Source organism: Spermophilus citellus, assembly GCF_964194105.1.
Source record: "Spermophilus citellus genome assembly, chromosome: 15".
NCBI lineage: Eukaryota > Metazoa > Chordata > Mammalia > Rodentia > Sciuridae > Spermophilus > Spermophilus citellus.
Window position 1 is genome coordinate 21,204,685 of NC_138195.1, and position 21,132 is coordinate 21,225,816.

Here is a 21,132-nt window from a genome sequence, read left to right on the forward strand (position 1 = left end):
GAACACTTGTTGTTGTTTGTCTTTATAATAGCTGCCATTCTGACTGGAGTAAGATGATATCTTAGAGTAGTTTTGATTTACATTACTCTAATTGCTAGAGATGCTTAGCATTTTTTCATATATTTGTTGATTGATTGTATATCCTCTTCTGAGAAGTGTCAGTTCAGATCCTTGGCTCAATTTTTGATTGGGTTATTTTTTTTGATGTTTAGCTTTTGAGTTTATTATATACTCTAGAGATTATATACTCTACCTGATGTGTGAGGGGTAAAAATTTGCTCTCAGGATGTAGGCTCTCTGTGCACCCCACAGATTGTTTCTTTTTGTGAGAAGAAACATTTTAGCTTGATTCCATCCCATTTATTGATTCTTGGTTTTAATTCTTGTGCCAAAGGAGTCTTATTAAGGAAATTGGGGCCTAATCCCACATGATGAAGATTAGAGACTACTTTTTCTTCTGTTAGATGCAGAATCTCTGGTTTAATTCCTAGGTCCTTGATCCATTTTAAGTTAAATTTTGGTGAGAGATAGGGGTTTAATTTCATTTTATTGCATATGGATTTCCAGTTTTCCCGGCACCATTTGTTGAAGAGGCTTTCTTTTCTCCAATGTATGTTTTTGTCACCTTGTCTAACATAATTGTAATTTTGTGGGTTAGTCTCTGTGTCTGCTATTCGTACCATTGGTCTACCAGTCTGTTTGGGTGCCAAAACCATGCTATTTTTGTTACTATTGCTCTGTAGTATAGTTTAAGGTCTGGTATAGAGATGCTACCTGCCTCACTTTTCCTGCTAAAGATTACTTTGACTATTCTGGGTCTCTTTTTTTTTCCATACGAATTTCATGACTGCTTTTTTTATTTCTATGAGGAATGCTATTGGGATTAGAAAAACTGGGGATAACAGGAACATAGCTCAACATTGTAGAGGCTATGTATGCTAAGCTTCAGGCCAACATCATTCTAAATAGAGAAAAATTGAAGGCATTCCCTCTTTCACCACTTTTATTCAACATCATTCTTGAAACACTGGCCAGAGCAATTAGGCAGATGAAAGAAATTAAAGGGATATGTATCAGAAAAGAAGAACTTAAATTAGCATTATTTGCTGATGATATGATTCTATACCTAGAAGATCCAAAAAACTCCACCAGAAAACTTCTAGAACTAGTAAATTAATTCAGCAAAGTAGCAGGATATAAAATCAACACCTAAATCAAAGGCATTTCTGTATATCCGTGACAAATCCTCTAAGAAGGAAATGAGGAAAATTACCCCATTCACAATAACCTCAAAAAAAAAAAAAAGATCTTGGGAATCAACTTAATGAAAGAGGTGAAAGATTATAGATCTATACAATGAAAACTACAGAACCCTAAAGAGAGAAATCAAAGACCTTAGAAGATGGAAAGATCAACCTTGCTCTTGTGTAGGCAGAATTAATATTATCAAAGTGTCCAAAAGCACTATACAGATTTAATGCAATTCCCATCAAAATCCCAATAGCATTCCTCATAAAAATGGAAATTCCTTTCCCTAAACCAAAGTTAGAGGTATTCATCCATGTTTTCTTTTATTTGTAAGGTTTCATATTTTACATTTATCTTTCTAATCCATTTGGAGTTTGTATGTATGGCATTAGGTATTGATCTAATTTTATCTTTTCCTACATGACTACTCAGTTGTTCCAATACCATTTATTTAAAAAGTTCATATTTGGCTCAGTAACTTGAGAGCCCATCTTTATCATCTCTAATTGGGTCTATTTCTGGTTTTTTTATGTGTCAATCAGTACCATACTCTTGTAATTATGGAGGCTTGATGCTGGGTTTTCATGTATGGTAGAACTAGTAATCATTCATTTTCTGGCTATTCTTCAAGTTTGTTTTCTATTTAATTTAATATCCCTTGCCTCCTCTTCTTCCTTTTTTATTTTTGTAACAGGGATTGAATTCAGGGGCACTCGACCACTGAGCCACATCCCTAGCCCTATTTTGTATTTTATTTATAGACAGGGTTTCACTGAGTTGCTTAGGACCTCATTAAGTTGCTGGCTCCTGCGTCAGCCTCCTGAGCTGCTGGGATTACAGACCTGTGTCACTGCACCTGGCTCTTGCTTATTCTTTTTAAAGTTGGTATTTTAGTGTGATTGTAATACATTTATAAATTAACTTAGGCGGAACTGACTTTAGAATGTGAATTATTCTAAGAACAGGTTTATCTTTCTGTTTTTTTAAGTCTTTTTTTTTTTTTTTTTGTACTGGGGATTGAACCCATGAATGCTTTGCCACTGAGCTACATTACCAGGTCTTTTGAGACCAGATTTTGCTGAGTGCTGACAGTCTTGCTAAATTGCTGAGACTGGCCTTGAATTTGCCATCCTTCTGCCTCAGCCTCCTGAGTCACTGGGATTACAGGCATGTGCCACTGTGCCCAGGCTTAAGTCTCCTTTTATGTAGATGTATTTAAAATTTTGTAGACATTTTTAAGTTTGTTACTAAGTATTAATTATTGCTATTGTAGTAGAAATTTTTCTTCCATTGTGTTCTTTAATAGTTTGCTTTTTTGCTTATTTGAAGGCTAATTTTATATCTTTCTATTCATGTGCTAATTTTATATCTTTCTATTTTACTGTGTACTTTTCTTAGTTTTATCAGGGTTCACAAGGGTTTTCACATCAGTTATATCTAGCACATTGTCTGCACTAGAAATAGTTTTATTACTTAACATTTTTGGCCTTTAATTGATTCCTCTTTTTAAATTACATTAAACATCTGTAGTGCTCAGTAGGATAGTGGTCATCCTTGCAATGCTCCTGATCTTAATAGAACTGCTTCTAGTATTCCCCATTAAGTTACATACTGACTTTAGACCTAGTTGGTATAAGCCGAGTACTTTGATGTACACCTTTAATCCTACATATTCAGGAGGCTGAGGCTCAAGGGCAGCCTGAGTAATGTATTAAGATTCTGTGTCAAAGTAAAAATTTAAAAGGGCTGGGAATATAGCTCAGTGGTAGAGCATCCTGAGTTCAATCCCCAGTACCACAAACAAACCCCTCTAATTCCTATTTTCTTGAGTTTTAAAAAATATCATACATGGGAGCTGGGATTGTGGCTCAGTGGTAGAGCGCTTGAATAGCACATGTGAGGCACTGGGTTTGATCCTCAGCATCACATAAAAATAAATAAATAAATACAGGTATTGTGTTCATCTGCAACTAAAAAAAAATATTTAAAAAAATCACAAATGGAGGGGTCTCATTTCCACTGGGCCTCCTCTGAAGGATTGTCCCAAATAAACCTGCATTGTTGAGCCACCTCTCTTTATTTCCTTACATGTTGGTATTGAAACCCAGGACCAGTGTTCAGGGTTCCCACCATGGGTAGCCTCTTTGGGCCTTACCTTGACCTCCATCCGTTCTCTTTCTTTCCCTCTCTCTTTCTACTTCTCTCTCTGGCAGCTCCAGTAATGACCACTCACGTTGTGTGACTTCGCATCTACCACTGGCCATCACTTATTGGGTGAGTGACCCCCTCTGACTCCTCTGGATTCCTCAAATTCTTGCCATGGTTTTTCTCTCCATGGATGCTGTTTTTCTGACAAATCCCAGCACTGAGTGAGAGAAACCTCTGCCACCATTGGGTGGCAACAACTTGCTTTCTTTGGGACACCCAACGATTGCCTGTCATTCCATTGACTGTTCCTGGAACACCCTCAGAGAAACCAAAGTTCTTGTGGGAATGCCCCTTGATTTGGCTTTTCTCTCTGCCAGAGTCCTTAGAGGCCCTCCTTAATCCTTTTTGTCCAGGATGAGCCAGACCCCATCAAAGGCTCTATGAGATACACCTTAGGGTACCTTTCCAAACATATTCAGACCCTGGGTCTCCAAGACACAGTCAGACCTACTGCCTGGCCCCTACACAAGCTGGACAGGAGCAGTCACTGTCCTGAAAATGGCATATTTGACTTCCAAATTCTCCAAGATCTTGAAAATTTTCTCTACCACAATGGCAAATGGTCCAAGGTTCCTGATGTCTAGACTTCTGGTCCAGGCCTGGTTACCTCCTTCTCTCTGCTAAAACTGCTCAACTTTCTTCTCAATGAAAAGCCCCTCAAGGCATCCATCTCTTGGGACACCTCTGTCTTTGGGAGCTCTGCTTTTTTCCCATTACTCTATTAAATCCTGTTACTTTGGTATATCTGACACTTGTGTCCATGTATTTCATTCCTTGAATTCATTAGACAAAGAACCCATCCACCCTCCCTGTTACATTTATGAGGGCTTGCCTGGGATCTATGGAAGGGTGAATAATATGGAAAAGGGAGTTCTCATTTCTCTTTTGTGTTCTCTTTCTTAGTAGACAAACTGTCTTTAAACACTGTATTTCCTGGTGCTCAAAGTACTACCAACTACTCTAAAAATAAACTTAGTGGACAAACACTAGTCATTTTTAACTGACTAACATCGGTGGCAGTCTTAAGACGAGGGTAAACAGGCATGCTGAGCAGATGGGTCCTGTCCCCTTTGCTTTGGTATAGAGAATGTCAGTCCTGACTTGCTCCAGTTTCTTTTCTATGGGAGAGAATTGGTGTGTGGGACAGAGGAAGACTTGAGACAACTGATGGTAGAAGACCAGAGAGACTTCTTGATGCTGCATGAAGGTCTTAGGTCCAGAGTCTGACCTGGGCAGTCCTCAGGGATACAAAGTATCAAATACTATCTTTCTGTTTCTGACTGACTTGGCCCAGTGGTGGAGGGCATCCTCACCTGATGAATCTTGGATCCTGAGATGATCTTAGTCTGATCAGATCTAAGGTCTTCAGGAAAGAGATGACCCATTCATCCTCAGAGTGTAAGCCAAATATTCTCTCTCCTCCTCTGCAGAAATGCCTCTTCTACATGTATTTCCTGGTTCTCAAGATACTACCAACTACTCTGTATGTCCTGTTGATAACCCAATTATTTCACCTTCTCTCTCTCAAGTACCTAAACGGAGTCTCTAGGGAACTTCGGGCTTTTAAATGCTTTCATGACCTAAACCCCAAGCCCATCCCCACCTGTGGTCTTGCATGCCTAAATTAATATATTTTTCTCTGGTTAGCCTTGTTTTGTCTAACTGGAGTTTCTTTTTTTTTTTTTAATCCCTCTCTATTTTTTTTCCACTGTCTTTTTCTAGAGACCAAATATTCAAAGGTTAACTCTCAAAGAAAAAGAAAAAGAGCTGCTCTTTTGGCAAATCCTAAGGAAGGAGATAAAAGTGGTGATGGTAGGAGCAGATCTGTCTTCATGGAGGATAGGTGGCCACCTGAACCTTTGATTTCAGCATCCATCAGGGCTAACAGACCCTGCTTCTAACATTCCAGTTGTACAGGCTAACCTCATGCCTAGGTCAAACTGTAAAAATCTTTGACCAGCTCTATTTTAATTTCTAAAGGGTTAAATCTAAAAGACATAATGCTATAATTTTCTCTCTTACCTGTGGGGCATAGGATTGTTTCAGAATATGAATGTAAGAATATGGAAAATTAGAAGGGAAAAGATTTGATGCTAAAGTCCAAGGTGAAAGGGGACAAACTAAGGATATAAACAAGCTATAGAATGTAAGTAAGTTGCAAAAAGTCTGTGGAAGGTAAATCTCAAAGAGCTCGTGTATGTGATTAACTTGGCTATATATAATCAGCACAGTTAAAATTATCCAAGGGTTTTTCCTAAGGTTAACTTTTAATATGAAAATTCTCTTACGTTTAGAAACAAGAAGGGCTCCTTAAAACATTGATCTGCTCTTATTATCAAGATAAGTTCTTGTGTCTGTTAGGTTTTATTACTTAGGAAAACTAAGTCTTAAAGGGATTAGCGTTTGTACCTCTTTTAAAATCTTTTAAATGATTACTTTGTAACTGATCAAATAAACAACTGTTATTTTAGGTTATTACAATATAGTGGACACCCCTAAATATATGTGGCCAGAGATACTTCTGAGAACTGTTTGAGCCTTGTCTAAGTGTTAATGTAAAAGTTTGTGAAATGTTAGTTTATGGAGGTTTACAGGCAAAATAACCAGTAAGTGCTCTCTTTTATACAAAGTATCTGACATAGGATGGCATTGACATTTTAAGACCTGGTTTATATATGTTTACTTTGAACAAGTCAGTTTCTAATCATTAGCACTGTTTCCGAAATATATAACAGATTTAAGGCTATCCATTGATTTTTGCTAGTACTGCTAATCCATGCAAACCCCTGATTATTGTTACTTTATATTATAGATTCTAAATTTTACTTTAAAAGTTAAACTTAGTTAATATAAGGACATCTGTATAATTGTGATCCTAACCATTACTGGCTTCACTGTATACTATATTTATGTTCTTCAAGTATACAAGTCTTTTAAATATAAAGCTTAAGCTACAATTGTCTGTAGCAATAGTATCCTTCACATTTATATAGAAATAAGGAATTTAGTTGATATTTATATCATTTAATGTTTTGTAACTGGATAAAGGTAACCTGTTATCAATAAGTTATACATAAAATTTTGTGTTACTCTTTACAGTGTGATTGGAATTAAATTTATTTTTGGAAGGTAAAAAATATCATGAATAGGTATTGAATTTTAAAGGTTTTTTTTCCAACATCTCTAGACGGGTTTTCTGTCACCTTGTAATTATTACTGTGATATATGATATTAATAGATTCCTTAGTATTGAACCAACTTGCCTTCCTCAACTATATATTCTACTTGGTTATGGTAAAGATTTTCTTTGTGTACTTGTGGAGCCTGTTTTCAAATATAAAGATTTTTTTAATGAATTTGTATGAATTGGTCTATAGTTTTCTTTTTCTTTTTTAATTCTCTTAGATTTAGTAGTTAATGGTATTTGCTTCTTCCTAGGTTAGGAAGTTTTATGTATATGCTTTGGAAAAATTGTAGATCTTAGAGTTTACTTTATCTCATTAAAATTTTGGTGAAATCCTGTGAATCCCTCTGGGTCTAGTGTTTTTAATTTTGGTATAGTTCCTGAATAACATTCCCTAGTTCCTCTAAGAACATTTATCTATTTAAGCTTTCTAACTTTAACTTTGTTAATCTAACATTTCCTAGTATGTTATTGCCTTGATATTTATTATTTTTATGTATTTGTTATTTCTCTTTTTTTTTCCTTGACAAAGTTTGCTAAAAGTTTGTTGACTTTTTAATAATGGAATTTCCTTTTACTTTTTTTCTATTTTCTGTCTCATTGTGTTCTGCTTTCATCTGTATAGTTTCTTTTCTTGTGCTTTTGGTTTACTTTTTTTTTAATATTTTATTTTTTAGTTATCGGCGGACACAACATCTTTGTTGGTATGTGGTGCTGAGGATCAAACCCGGGCCGCACGCATGCCAGGCGAGCACGCTACCGCTGAGCCACATCCCCAGCCCTACTTTGTTTTTCTTTTCTTTTTTTGAGATAATAATTTATTTTTATTTTATTTATATTTGTTTAATACTGGATGTTCTCTTCTGATAACTGTCATTGTTGTTGTTGTAGTTATTATTATTAGGTACTGGGGATTGAACTCAGGGGCACTGTACCACTAAGCTACATCCACAGCCCTTTTTAATTTTTATTTTGAGATAGGGTCTTGCTAAATTGGGAAGGCTAACCTTGAACTTTTGATCTTCCTGCTTTAGTCTCTTGAGTCAGTAGGATTACAGGTGTGTGCCACTGTGCCTGGCACATAATTTTTTTTTTTAAATTCTGTACTTTGTATATATTCTTTCAGTCAAATTCTGATAATTTTTGATTTTCAGATACAAATGATTTTCATATATCCAAATGCTTGAGTATTTTTAACTCTGAGGTGAGGACTTAACAATATCCTTCTACTTCATGATTTCTTTTTCAGGATGAATTTTTCTTTAGTTGATATATGTGGGGTTTCATTTTCTTGTTTGTACCATTAACTTTTATGCACCTGTTCATTTTTCTCTTGCTTATTTTTGTAATCTTGGTGTTTAAAATAATCTTTAAGATTGTTTGAATGAGGGCTGGGGATGTGGCTCAAGTGGTAGCGCGCTTGCCTGGCATGCGTGCGGCCTGGGTTTGATCCTCAGCACCACATACAAACAAAGATGTTGTGTCCGCTGAAAACTAAAAAATAAATATTAAAAAAATTCTCTCTCTCTCTTAAAAAAAAAAGATTGTTTGAATGATGCATTTTCTATCAGTGTAGCATTGACCAGAAATCAAATAAATGGTCTATAAGACATCTTCCCGTGGTTTGGTGTTTATGGTCGTGGTGTAAATTCCCCAATTTTGTGATGTTCTCTTGTCTTGCAGGACTCTTTACCCTTTGTTTCTTTTCCCTTTAACCATCAAATCACTAAGGGGTTTGAAGGAAAGTTCTTCAAGTAAGTAGCCTTGGACCAACCCAGTTTTTGTTCTTTCTCGCATGTAGCACTCAGAAATGGCTATATAATGCCGGGGATATAAAAGCCTGGGGTCTGTTCCAGGCCCTCAGGGACCAGGATGTCCTTCAGTTCTTGAGAATGTCATGTAGAACCAAGTTTAAAAACCCAGGAGAGGCTGCTTTATGGGCCCCTCAGTTGCAGTCCAGGTGGGGCATACTTAGTCTCCATCTGCCCCAGGCAGCTTTTCTTATTTGTGAGAGACTGACTGGAGATGAGTACTAGGTTGCTAGATTTAGCTGTGTAATAAGTAAAATCCCACTTCCTGTAACTAGTGTGTGAGTATTCTGTCTCACTGGAGTCTGATAAGTTGGTAGCTAATATACAGTGAAACTGCTTCACATGCTACTCTTTTTATCTGTTGTATTTTTTTTTAAATCTCCTACAGAAGCTTCTTCAGGGGTGGGGTTGTGGCTCATCGGTAGAGCACTCGCCTAGCACGCGTGAGGCCCTGGGTTTGATCCTCAGCGCATCATAAAAATAAATAAACAAAATAAAGGTATTGTGTCCAACTACAACTAAAAAAAATAAATATTTTAAAAAGAAGCTTCTTTAAATTGTTATTAGTGCCCCGACCTACCTTTTTGTAAATGTTCATACCCAGGGTGACCTTTATCTTCTGCTGGTGTTTTTTTTTTTTTTTTAAATCAAGTTTAGGACTAATACTAACTTCCTTCTCTGTCTAACACTGGCCAGAGCAATTAGACAGACGAAAGAAATTAAAGGCATAAAAATAGGAAAAGAAGAACTTAAATTATCACTATTTGCGGATGACATGATTCTATACCTAGAAGACCCAAAAGGGTCTACAAAAAAAACTACTAGAACTAATAAATGAATTCAGCAAAGTGGCAGGATATAAAATCAACACACATAAATCAAAGGCATTTCTGTATATCAGCGACAAAACTTCTGAAACGGAAATGAGGAAAAACACTCCATTCACAATATCCTCAAAAAAAATAAAATAAAATACTTGGGAATCAACCTAACAAAAGAGGTGAAAGACCTATACAATGAAAACTACAGAACCCTAAAGAGAGAAATAGAAGAGGATCTTAGAAGATGGAAAAATATACCTTGTTCATGGATAGGCAGAACTAACATCATCAAAATGGCGATATTACCAAAAGTTCTCTATAGGTTTAATGCAATGCCAATCAAAATCCCAATGGCAGCAGAATACATCAGTCACTAGAAAGGCAATTTGTAAATCAATGGAAATGTAACTGATGTGACACAGCAACCTGTATACAGGGTAAAGGTGGGAGTTCATAACCCACTTGAATCATTCTGTGAAATATGGTATATTAAGAACTATGTAATGTTTTGAACAACCAACAATAAAATAATAAAAAAAAATCCCAATGGCATTTCTTGTAGAAATAGATAAAGCAATCGTGAAATTCATATGGAAAAATAAAAGACCCAGAATAGCAAAAACAATTCTAAGCAGGAAGTGTGAATCAGGTGGTATAGTGATACCAGATATCAAACTATATTACAGAGCAATAGTAACAAAAATAGCATGGTACTGGTACCAAAACAGGCGGGTGGACCAATGGTACAGAATAGAGGACACAGAGACTAATCCACAAAGCTACAACTATCTTATATTTGATAAAGGAGCTAAAAACATGCAATGGAGAAAGGATAGCATCTTCAACAAATGGTGTTGGGAAAACTGGAAATCCTTATGCAACAAAATGAAACTGAATCCCCTCCTCTCGCCATGCACAAAAGTCAACTCAAAGTGGATCAAGGAGCTAGATATCAAATCAGAGACTCTCCATCTGATAGAAGAAAAAGTTGGCTCCGATCTACATATTGTGGGGTCGGGCTCAAAATTCCTTAATAGGACACCCATAGCACAAGAGTTAATAACAAGAATCAACAAATGGGACTTTCTTAAACTGAAAAGTTTTTTCTCAGCAAGAGAAACAATAAGAGAGGTAAATAGGGAGCCTACATCCTGGGAACAAATTTTTACTCCTCACACTTCAGATAGAGCCCTAAAATCCAGAGTATACAAAGAACTCAAAAAATTAGACAATAAGATAACAAATAACCCAATCAACAAATGGGCCAAGGACATGAACAAACACTTCACAGAGGAGGACATATTAGTATTAGGACTAATACTAACTTCCTTCTCTGTCTAACCTATGGTTTTTCTCAATTAACCTTGTAAGGGTGGGAGCATGAGGTATTCTGCACTGAGATGGGGTGATTGACCCTTTTTATTTACAATTATCTTGAAATTTGTACATTCTCTATCTTGAAGTTATAATGTTTTATGACAGGGTTTCTATATAGATTTATATTCCTTCATAATATTCTCTTGTTTGGAAGAAAACATTGACAGATGGGATCTGTGGTCCCTTTTTCTTTAATTATCCAGAAGTTCTATTGATTCTGCTTCTATGGTTTATTCTAGATGCAGATATAAACATGTTCTCACATGCATCTGTCTGAAAAACTCTTTAAAAAGACACAAGAAACACCTTTGAGTCATTACAATATATATACAAACATACTCAGTTATGACTGAATATTTATGTCCCCCCAACACACACACCAAATTCTTAGGTTGAGGTCTTAACCCTCAATTGTGGCCTTTCCAAGGTAAATAGGGTTATAATGAGGTCATAAGCATTGTGCCCTCATGATGATTTTTATGGTTTAAATATATGTTCCCCAAAACCTCATGTGTAAGACAATGCAAAAAGGCTTAGAGATGAAGTAATTGGACTATGAAAGCCTTAATTAAATCAGTGAATTAATCTTCTGATCAGTATTAACTGAGTGGAAACTAAGGCAGATAGGGTGTTGATGAAGGAGGTGGGTCCCTAGGGATGTGCCTTTGGGGTATATATTTTGTTTTTATTGAGCAGAGTTCTCTCTCTCTCTCTCTCTGCTTTTTGGTGCATTGCTTTGAGCTACTTTCCACCACCACTACTTTCTGCCATGATGTTCTGCCTCATCTCAGGCCCTGAGGAATGGAGTCAGCCATCTATGGACTGAAACCATCTATGGACTGAAACCTCATGAGCCCCCCAATAAACTTTTCCTCCTCTAATTGTTCTTGTCAGGTCTTTTGGTCACAGAAGTGAAAAAGCTGACTAAAACAGTGGGATTAGTGTCTTTATAAGAAGAGGCACCAGAGAGCTCCCCATCTCTCTGCTGTCACACAAAGAAAGTCACCAGAGTGCATAATGAGATGGCAGCTGCCTTCATGCCAATAAAAGAATCCTCAGAGTGAAACCTGCCTTGCTCCTTGATCTGGGGGTTCTGGTCTCCAGAGCTGTGGGAAATAAATTTCTGTTTAAATCACTTGGTCTGTGTGTTTTGTTATGCCAGCCTGAGCAGTAAATTATATGTGTACACACACACACACACACACACACACACACACACACACACACAAACTTATGTATTTATTCTCAGATGCATGTACATTCACATGTTGCTTAATCATGTAAACCTAAAAAGGAATTAGGGAGATTTTCTAAATATTAGTTAAATTTATTTGGGAATAGAATAGAAATATGCATGTATTCAAAGAGGGTGAGACAAGGGGAAGTTTCTAAAACTTCAGAAATAAGGATTACATAAGTAGTTTGCAATCATAGTTCTTAGTCATAAAGATTTCTAATAAGGTTGGTGCTGGTCATAGGTTAAACAAGGAAATTGCTTGGCAGAAGTATTTTTTGTATAAGGTTGTGGTGGCCTTTATGCAAGATTGTGATTCTGGCAATCTTTTGCAATAGTTATCATCAGGCAATTGTGTGAGAACCCTTACTTCATTACCTTCTGCTTTTATTTATCTTTTTTTATTGTTGTTAGGGTTGATACAAGCAACTTCATTTTTATCCTGACAACTTTTGCAATCATAAATTTGTTTATAATAGTGAAAAATTGGATAGATGAAAATAATCTCTTAGTAGAATGATTGGGTAAATCATGTAAGGCAGAAATATAACTTGGAGTCCCATTTAGTTATTTAAAAAATGTATATTTTTGCTGACATGAAAAAATGTATACAATATATTAAATGAAAAAAGTTTACTAAACAGTTTTACAAAGTACAATCCCATTCTATTAAAAATAGATTTTACTAGATTTAGGATTGCACATTTTTTTCCATTATAATTTTTGTATTGTCTGTTTTTTTCACAAGTGGTTATTTTTATGATTGATATTTTCATTTGAAAGAAACTTTTAAAACACTGTTGAATGGCAAGGTGCTTCTTTACATGTGCAAGGATCTGGGTTCTATTCCCAAGAGTGCACACACATACACACAAAAAGAAGCAAATAAATAAAAAAATGTGTATGTATGCAGTCTATTTGGGGGGGCGGGGAATTTTTTTTTTAAGAGAGAGAATTTTTTTTTTTTTTGTAGATGGACACAACACAATGCCTTTATTTTTATGTGGTGATGAGAATCAAACCCAGGTCCCGCCCATGCTAAGGAGCGCTTTACTGCTGAGCCACAATCCTAGCCCAGGAAATTTGTTTTATAGAATAAATTCTTCTGGACTTAGGCTTGTAATAATTGTTGAGGTTGCCAGATTTAGAAAATAAAAATTCAGCAACCCTGTCTTAGAGCAGAATTGGTTTGTTTTATAAATTTTAGATTCAGAAAGTGCTAATGGTAGAGGAACACCAGTCTTTTTCAGTGTGCAAGAAAAGAAACTGAAGCTCACAGAGCTTGATGACTTTTTCTCAGTCATCCAACAACTAGCAGTCAGGAACCCAGCTCAATCATGGACATTATATTGTCTGCTAAAGGATGGCTATGTCTATTAAAAGTAGTTAAGTAGTATTTAAGCAGTGTCAACTGTCTCTTCAATCCAGCTCTAAGTTTCAGTTACAAAATAATGTTCCAAATGTTGATTGAATGTAAACATAGTGTTACTTGCCAGAATTGCTTTCTCTACTTATGCTAATGAAATTCTGGAAATTTGATTGAAAAGATGATCTTGGTGCATTAATATTTAATATGATAATACTTTCAGAGTGAAATAATTTCTAGCTTAGAAACCTTTTTTTTTTACTGGCATTTTCTTTTTGCTGAGCATTTAATTAATATTCACATCTCCTAACAGCCAACACTTTTGCTGATTTCTTAGAGATGGGTGAGCATAAAGATTGTGCAGTCTCTTTAGGCACCCTTCACACCTTTGATCCCCCACATACTCTCAGTGTCCCAATTAATTCTCTTTTCTTGGGTGTTATCTCCTGTGAAATGGGGTGTCTACTGGTGCCCACTTCACAAGCTTGCTGGTACAGTTAAGTTATGATAACATAGGTCAAGTGCATAAAATAGTACCTGGCTTATAGTAGTAAAAGCTAACACATTATTTCTGGTCTACTTATTTTGTAGTATCATAAGCAAAAGCAACTTGAGAAGACAAATATGTGAGATATTTGAAAAAGATTTTCATCAATATTGGTATTATTAAGTATTCTATTAATTAGATAATGGTCATTCCTTGAATAATATAATTTGAACTTGCTTAGGACATTTAAATGTGGAATTTATTAAAATGATAATTAGAATTATTATGTTCAAGCATATAATCTGCCTTAATATTCTTTTTTTTTTTTTTTTTTGATACCAGGGATTGAGCGCTTAACCACACTTAACCACTGAGCCACATTCAAGCCCTTTTTATTTTTTATTTAGAGACAGGGTCTCACTAAGTTTCTAAGGGCCTTGCTAAGTTACTGAGGTTGGCTTTGACCTTTCAAACCTCCTGCCTCAGTCTCTCAAGTCACTGGAATTACAGGCATGCATCAATGCCTGGCTGCCTTAATATTCTTTTTACCTCATAAGAAATGTAAAGAAAAGATCTTATGGACTATCATTTTCAACATTAAAAATTTCCCATAATTTAAGTTTTTTTTTCTTTTGGTTGTACAAGGGATGGAACCCAGAGGCTTAATAGCCAAGTGCCCTGCCACTGAGCTACATCCCAAACCCAAACCATAAGATACTTTCAACACTGAATATAACCAAATTAATACTGTCTTTTGCAGCATTAAAACAATCTTTTAGTCCTTAAACTCTTTGAGGAATGACTCATGCTATCTTGCCTTTCATAGGGCTCCCTGATTTTATACATTGTTTTAGGGCCAGAAAGTGAACTGAAACATACTCTTCTCAAGTGAATAAGTTAGATTTCATCTAACTTTAATACTTTAACCATAATTTTTACCAATGATTCTGTAAACTTTATCTAAGCAGCTAGCATTCAATTTAGAAATGTATTTATTAGTATACTTAATTCTTTAATAGAATAGCTTTGTATCATACTCATTTGGAGATGCTATTGAATTGTTAACACTCTTTATTATCACCTTCCCCTAAGGTATTCCCATCTGTCAGCAGCACTTAATTTGGAATAACATGGAACTTGAAGATGATTATTGCTTGAATGATTACAAGTGAGTGTAACTGCGTATTAGCTGATTCATAGGCATTCAGTTTTATGACTCTGTTTACCAGTGTTTTTCTTCTGAATCCTTGGATTATCTCTCTTCTGAATAGCTCTGATTTCTGGATTTCATTATAAAATTCTGAACTATAGATATGTTGGGTCGTTACCCCATCTTTGTCCTTTGATACTTGTGTTTTGCCTTTTCATTTTCATATTAAGCTGTTTATCTCCCACCTTTATACATCTTGCCTTCTTTGATTCTTTCTTTGAATATTGACCCATTCTCATCTGGCCATGTTTCCTCTTCCTTCCATTTTCACAAATTCTAGGAATATGAGAATTGCTCTCCACCAAATCTTTTCTCATTAAGCCCTGCTTCTGTTACTAAGCGACCCTGTGTGCACTAATGATTACAAACATACTTTTTGGCTTTTTGTGTCTTTTCCTCTTTCCTCTCACATAATTCATTACTCTTAAGAAAAGAAGCAAAAGAATGAGAGGTGGTGTGTAAGAGTACTGGAAGAGTACTGGGAGTTAGGAGACCTAGTAGATTTGCTATTTTCCCATACTGAATAGAGTTGCCATTTTCCAATACTTCGGGTCTTGGGCAAGCCTCTTACCTGGGCCTCTTTCTCCTTACATGTGGCATGAAGAGACTAAGCTACATGATTAGACTCACTTCCAGTACTTTGAATTTCACATCATATTTAAGGCTTATGAAAACTTCTAAACATTTTTTGGAGGGGAGTACTGGGGATTTAACTCAGGGGCACTCAGACACTGGGCCTATTTTATATTTTATTTAGAGATAGAGTCTTACTGAGTTGCTTAGTGCCTCCCTTTTGCTGAGCCTGGCTTTGAACTTACAATTCTTCTGCCTCGGCCTCCCGAGCTGCTGGGAGTATAGGTTTGTGCCACTGCACCTGGCCATTTTTGTTATTTATACAAGCAAATACATTTTATATATATATATATTTTTTAATATTTATTTTTTTTTTAGTTTTTGGCGGACACAACATCTTTGTTTCTATGTGGTGCTGAGGATCGAACCGGGGCCGCACGCATGCTAGGCGAGTGCGCTACCGCTTGAGCCACATCCCCAGCCCCATTTTATATTTACTAATACTGTTGTATCTTTTTATATTTTGTAGAGTAGGTACTATGGCTAATAAACCAGCACATAGTTAGTGTTACATTTAAACTGAGTATTTTGATGATTATAGTTTGTTTTTGTGTTAACTATTCACAGCATTTCAGAAGGTTGTACCTTGAAGCTGGTATTGGCTATGCGTGGTGGACCTATAAATACTAGAAAAGGTAGGCATATATTATAGCAATTAGACAATTATATTCTTCAAGCAATTTAACAATAATAAATTTCAAGTCAACATTTTTAGTCAAGTTCCCTTTATGCTATTAGGTCTTGGAAGAATTGCATTTGTTTCTTTAGGCATTATTCTTTATAAGCTAAGTATATAGAGCTTGGAACTCTGAAATATATTCTAGAAAGTCTAATGGCTCCTGATTCAATCCAAGACGATTTAAAAATAAATCTCACAGTATAGGAAAAAGAAATGGAGTGATATAGTCTAAATATTATGTTATCATTGCCTTTAGGTTCATACTAGTCTTGCTTTTATTTTATCTACTGAGTCTTTAATTTCTGGGCTAATGATTGCTATGGAAAATTGCAGAGTTTTTGATGCAGCTGGGTTTTATGAATATTTTTCTGGCCTTGGTTGAATCTTTTCTCAGAATGTGGTTGGTCTCTAGAGACCATTAATTCATTCAACAAATTTATAGTGAGCATCTGTGATATTTAGTTCCATGTAGCAAATGCAGTAAATATGGGGGACAAAGTCCATGCTTTATGACGCTGCCACAAATAAATGTATAAGAATTGATATAATTTCAAGTGGTTGTAAGTGCTTTTCAGGAAACAAGATAATAATATGATAATGTCTGTGGAAGTAGTTGTAGATGGACAGAATGCCTTTATTTTATTTCTTTATTTTTATGTGGTGCTGAGGATCAAACCCAGTACCTCATGCATGCTAGGCAAGCACTCTACTACTGAGCTACAGCCCCAGCCCCTTGTTAATGTACTTTTAAAAGTTGTCTATGTGTCTTTAAACCAAAGAACTTAATCAAAAGTATTTACTTAATACAAAAGTATTTACTTTTTCTTACTGGGACTAAAATTATTTTATATGTATATGAAAATAAGTGTTAGTAATACATATAGTGTTTTGTATATATGTTTATATAATATTTATATTTCATATATAAGATATTTATATATAAAATATGTAGATTTTTTAAAGCAGAAATGAAAGGCATCAATCACTAGCTTTTAGTAGTTGAATGCTTTTATAAAGTTTTATTTTTCCAAATGTACAGTTGTTTGGACCTGTTCATGCATCTTTACTAGCAGCTGGGCATCTCCACCTTTGGTATTTCTGGTGTAAATTACTTGAGCTCTGTGTTTTGAAACCAGTTTTATAAGTCTTTTACTGAGGAGGTCCTGAGGGTTTCCCTGGCCAGGGAACCTCAAGTCTTCAGTCTCTGAGACCACAGCTGGGGATGTAAGCTTGTAGTTGGAAACTTCCAAGCAGAGTTTGTCATGAGTAGCTTTGTCCAACAAGATTAGATTGTTGAGCTTGACTGAAACTTTGCCTTTGGACCACTTCTTCTTTTTTGACCTTGCCTTCAGATTTGTTCACTGGGTCCTTGTCATTCTTGGTCAGCCTTCCAGCATCTTTTTTCTATCATCCTTGGGCGGCATTGTGAAGCTCAAAGAGCAGAGACTGTTCCTGGTACCTCTCTGAAATGTCAGACAAAAAAGAAGCTCTGCTCACAAATAGGCCCAGAAACCTTTGCCCACTGTGCCTCTAATAATTGAAGCTTTGTAATAAAGTCTTCCTAATAATTTTCCCTTAAACTTTCTGTGCCATGTTTGTGATTTAAAAATCTGCACTGAACTTATGTTTTAATATTTAAAATTAAGTTTTTAATAATTTTACCTTTATTGATTTAACTTTTATAAAAATTAAATGCTTGATATTATCTACCATGTGTCATTAAAAACTTTGTGAAAAAGACAACTTGACCCAGATTTAGGACTTCTCCATAATGTATTCAAGAAATCATATTTTATTGCATTTTTTAATTTGTTCTTTTTAGTTATACATGATAGTGGAGTCAATTTTGATATATTTTTATAAAAATGGAGTGTATTTTATTCCAGTTAGGATCCCAGTGTTGTGGATGTGCAGGAAATCATATTTAAAGCTAATTTAGTCTTGCTATTTCAAATAAGTACCTTTATCATTTGAATTCCAATAGTATTTAGCATTGTACAAATACTTCCTTTCTAGAATTAAATTGTACCCTAAGTCCATATGTATTACTTTATAGCTGATAAAATCCAAATGCCTTTTCTTTTGTGAAAAGACAAGTATAAACAAACAAATAAACAAACAAATATATATATATATATATATATATATATATATATATATACACACACACACACACACACACACACACACACACACACATACATCACACACACACACACATACTGTTACTTATTCAGGAAAGGTTTTCAATGTAGCTTTAGTAACAGCAGTAGCAAGCATAAAATATTGATATCTTAATTTTTACTTCTTAGTAATGTAATGTAAAACATTACTAAACTTAAAAAGGGCAAGGACTTATTTGAAAAAATTTTTAAATATTTATATACTTTGTGTCTGTCAAAGAGCTAATCAAAATATTTAAATAATTATTTTATAAAAAAGCTAAATCTTATTATATTTCTATACTTTTATGTTTTATTAGTAATGATGTGAATTTAGGATATGGGAACATCTTTGATGTTTTACCTAATTACATTCAGAGTTTAATTATTATTATTTTTTTTTACTGGTTTCACTTGTTTATTTAGTACTGGGGATTGAACCCAGGGAAACATTACCACTAAACTACGTCCTCAGCCCTTTTTAAATTTTGAGACAGGATCTCACTAAGTTGCTGAGGGTTTTGCTAAGTTGCTGAGGTTGCTGGCCTCAAACTTTTAATCCTCCTACCTCAGCATCTCAAATTGCTGGGATTACAGGCATGTGACATCACACATGGCTCACATCTTTTTAAAAAGTAGTATAACATTGTGATTCTGTTAGTTAATAAAAGTTGTGAAGCTTACATAATTGTTGCCTCTTTTAGGAGAGAACAAATAGTCTTGCAGCATGACATGGCACATTTTTTTCCCCTCAAACAGACTCCCAGGTCTACTGGAACATTCATCCTATGAGCCTGCAATCTCTTGATACCTATTCCCACCACCAGGGGTAAAGATCAATGGACATTGTGGAGATGATCAGGTTGTAACGATGGCTGCGATTGTCATTCTAACTTGAGGACAACTGTGGACCACTAGAATCTGCCATTTGGGGGGCCTTCAGAGTGGCTTCTGTGTGCTCTGATTGGACACATCTGGACACATGGATACCTTTCAGGACAATTGGAGTCCTGGGAGGATCTTTTTCAGAAACAACATATTGACCATTCACACATTTTAATTTAGTATAGCAAATGACCCCTCTTGTTCTGGGTTATATTGTATACTTGAGTGTTTGCCTAGCATGTATAAAGCTCTGGGTTCAATCTTCAACACTACCAAAAAAGAAACAAATCTAAGAATAACTCAGCCATTATATAAAACTAGAAAGAGGAAGTGCTTCTCATTTCTTAGATATGTCTTCCAATTGTGAATATGTGTGAATTTTTATTTTTTAGCCTAAAGTAAGTTTATTGTTGCTTTTTAATTATTAATTGTTGGAATCAATATTTAAAAATATAGGAAGAGAAGGTTTACAGTGAAAATAACCATAGATAATGATGTCATAGAATCAGCAAATATGTGGACTCCAATAGCATTCACACACACACACGCACATACAAAACTCTTGTTTTAGTTAAAACCTGTCTTTGGACATAGAAGCATAGTGATGTGTTTTGTTTCTTTCATATTAATACAGCACAAGAATGCTGTATTAATGTAAAAACACCAAATACTTATCCAAAGAATGTCATGTACATATTATATGCACAAGGTGGTTGCTCAAATTCAGCACATTATATCCTGTCACTGTATCGAGACGCACAAAAGTTGATGTAAATTGAAAGCTTGTTTGTCAATTTTTCCATTTGTAGTTCCTGTGGAAGATCCACTTAGGGAGATGGCTGAGTACATGGATTCCAGTCGAGATGAGGTCTGGGAGAAGACCTCCTGCAACAAACAAGTTACATATTTGGTATACCGAGAAGGAGATCAATTGAATTTCTTTCGTGTAGTAGATAGGGGAGATGGCACTTTAACACCATTATCTGAATCTTTAAGGTAAATAGGTTTTCATTTGCATGTCTCACTTAGAAAAGGACAATATCAGACGTTATACTCCATAAACCTTTATGTTTATCTTATGTTGTCAAGATATTCTTGGTATTACAACAAAATTGACTAAATGTCATGCACCTTCCTCGCTCCTCCCCCTAATATATAATTCTGAAATTATCCTTCATATAATTGATACTTAAAAAGTTATTTCTAAAAGTTTCTTTTCATAGTAGAATTTTTTCATAAAAAGATTTGTTTCTGTTACTTTATGAAATTTTGAGATGCCTACTAGGTTATAGTCTTGTGATAATGTGTTATTATGTAACCCTGTAGAAAGTATTAAACCCGAAATTAGTATATTTTTTAAAAATTTAACTTCACTACTTGAAGATGGATAAATCTCTTTCCTTCTTTGTTTTTATTTTCCTACTCTGTAAAAGGGAGAGAAACACTATTTCTAAAATCAGAAAGGCAACCTCTGCAGATATTTAGCTAGGCAATAGAAAAATCAGGAAATTGGACAAAATAACTTCTAATTTTCTGCACATTCTAACTTCCTCTGATTCTTTATCTCCTTTCACTTTAAGTCAATAAATATTACTGAAATTTTATAGCTAGTCACTACCCTAGGTCCTGCTGTATAAAGATGATTATACCTACCTTCATTGAGCATACAATCTACTATTAATGATGTTGGTGATATAATGTTCATATTCTGGGAAAACAGATGAAAGGGCCTTCATTTTATCTGAAACATAGAGGGTTAGGGATACCTCTGAAAGGAAGAGAATATAACAAGGAATAGACGTTTGCCAAGCAGACAAAAAAAGAAAG

General features: G+C 35.1%; 1 protein-coding gene and 1 pseudogene across 7 annotated transcripts in view; one reads left to right on the plus strand and one right to left on the minus strand.

Annotated features, from left to right (window-relative positions):
* The window catches only part of ZFAND4 (zinc finger AN1-type containing 4), a 94,229-nt gene that overhangs the window by 44,654 nt on the left and 28,443 nt on the right, over positions 1-21,132 (plus strand). For 3 of the 6 annotated variants that reach the window (XR_014018870.1, XM_081266892.1, XM_081266893.1), the window contains exons 3-5: positions 14,829-14,904; positions 16,147-16,214; positions 20,115-20,301. The exons of 2 other annotated variants lie outside the window; for them this stretch is intronic. Coding sequence is in view for 3 of the 4 variants with exons in the window: in XM_081266892.1 (XP_081123018.1) it covers positions 14,829-14,904; positions 16,147-16,214; positions 20,115-20,301 (331 nt within the window). In the remaining variant the exon portion in view is untranslated. Of the gene's footprint in view, positions 1-3,469; positions 3,523-14,828; positions 14,905-16,146; positions 16,215-20,114; positions 20,302-21,132 lie in introns of those variants that run through there. One more of the 6 variants, XM_081266894.1, reaches the window with a different exon arrangement.
* Positions 17,312-17,682, minus strand: LOC308633908 (small ribosomal subunit protein eS25-like; annotated as a pseudogene). The gene has a single exon. The product of its transcript is annotated as a small ribosomal subunit protein eS25-like (transcript).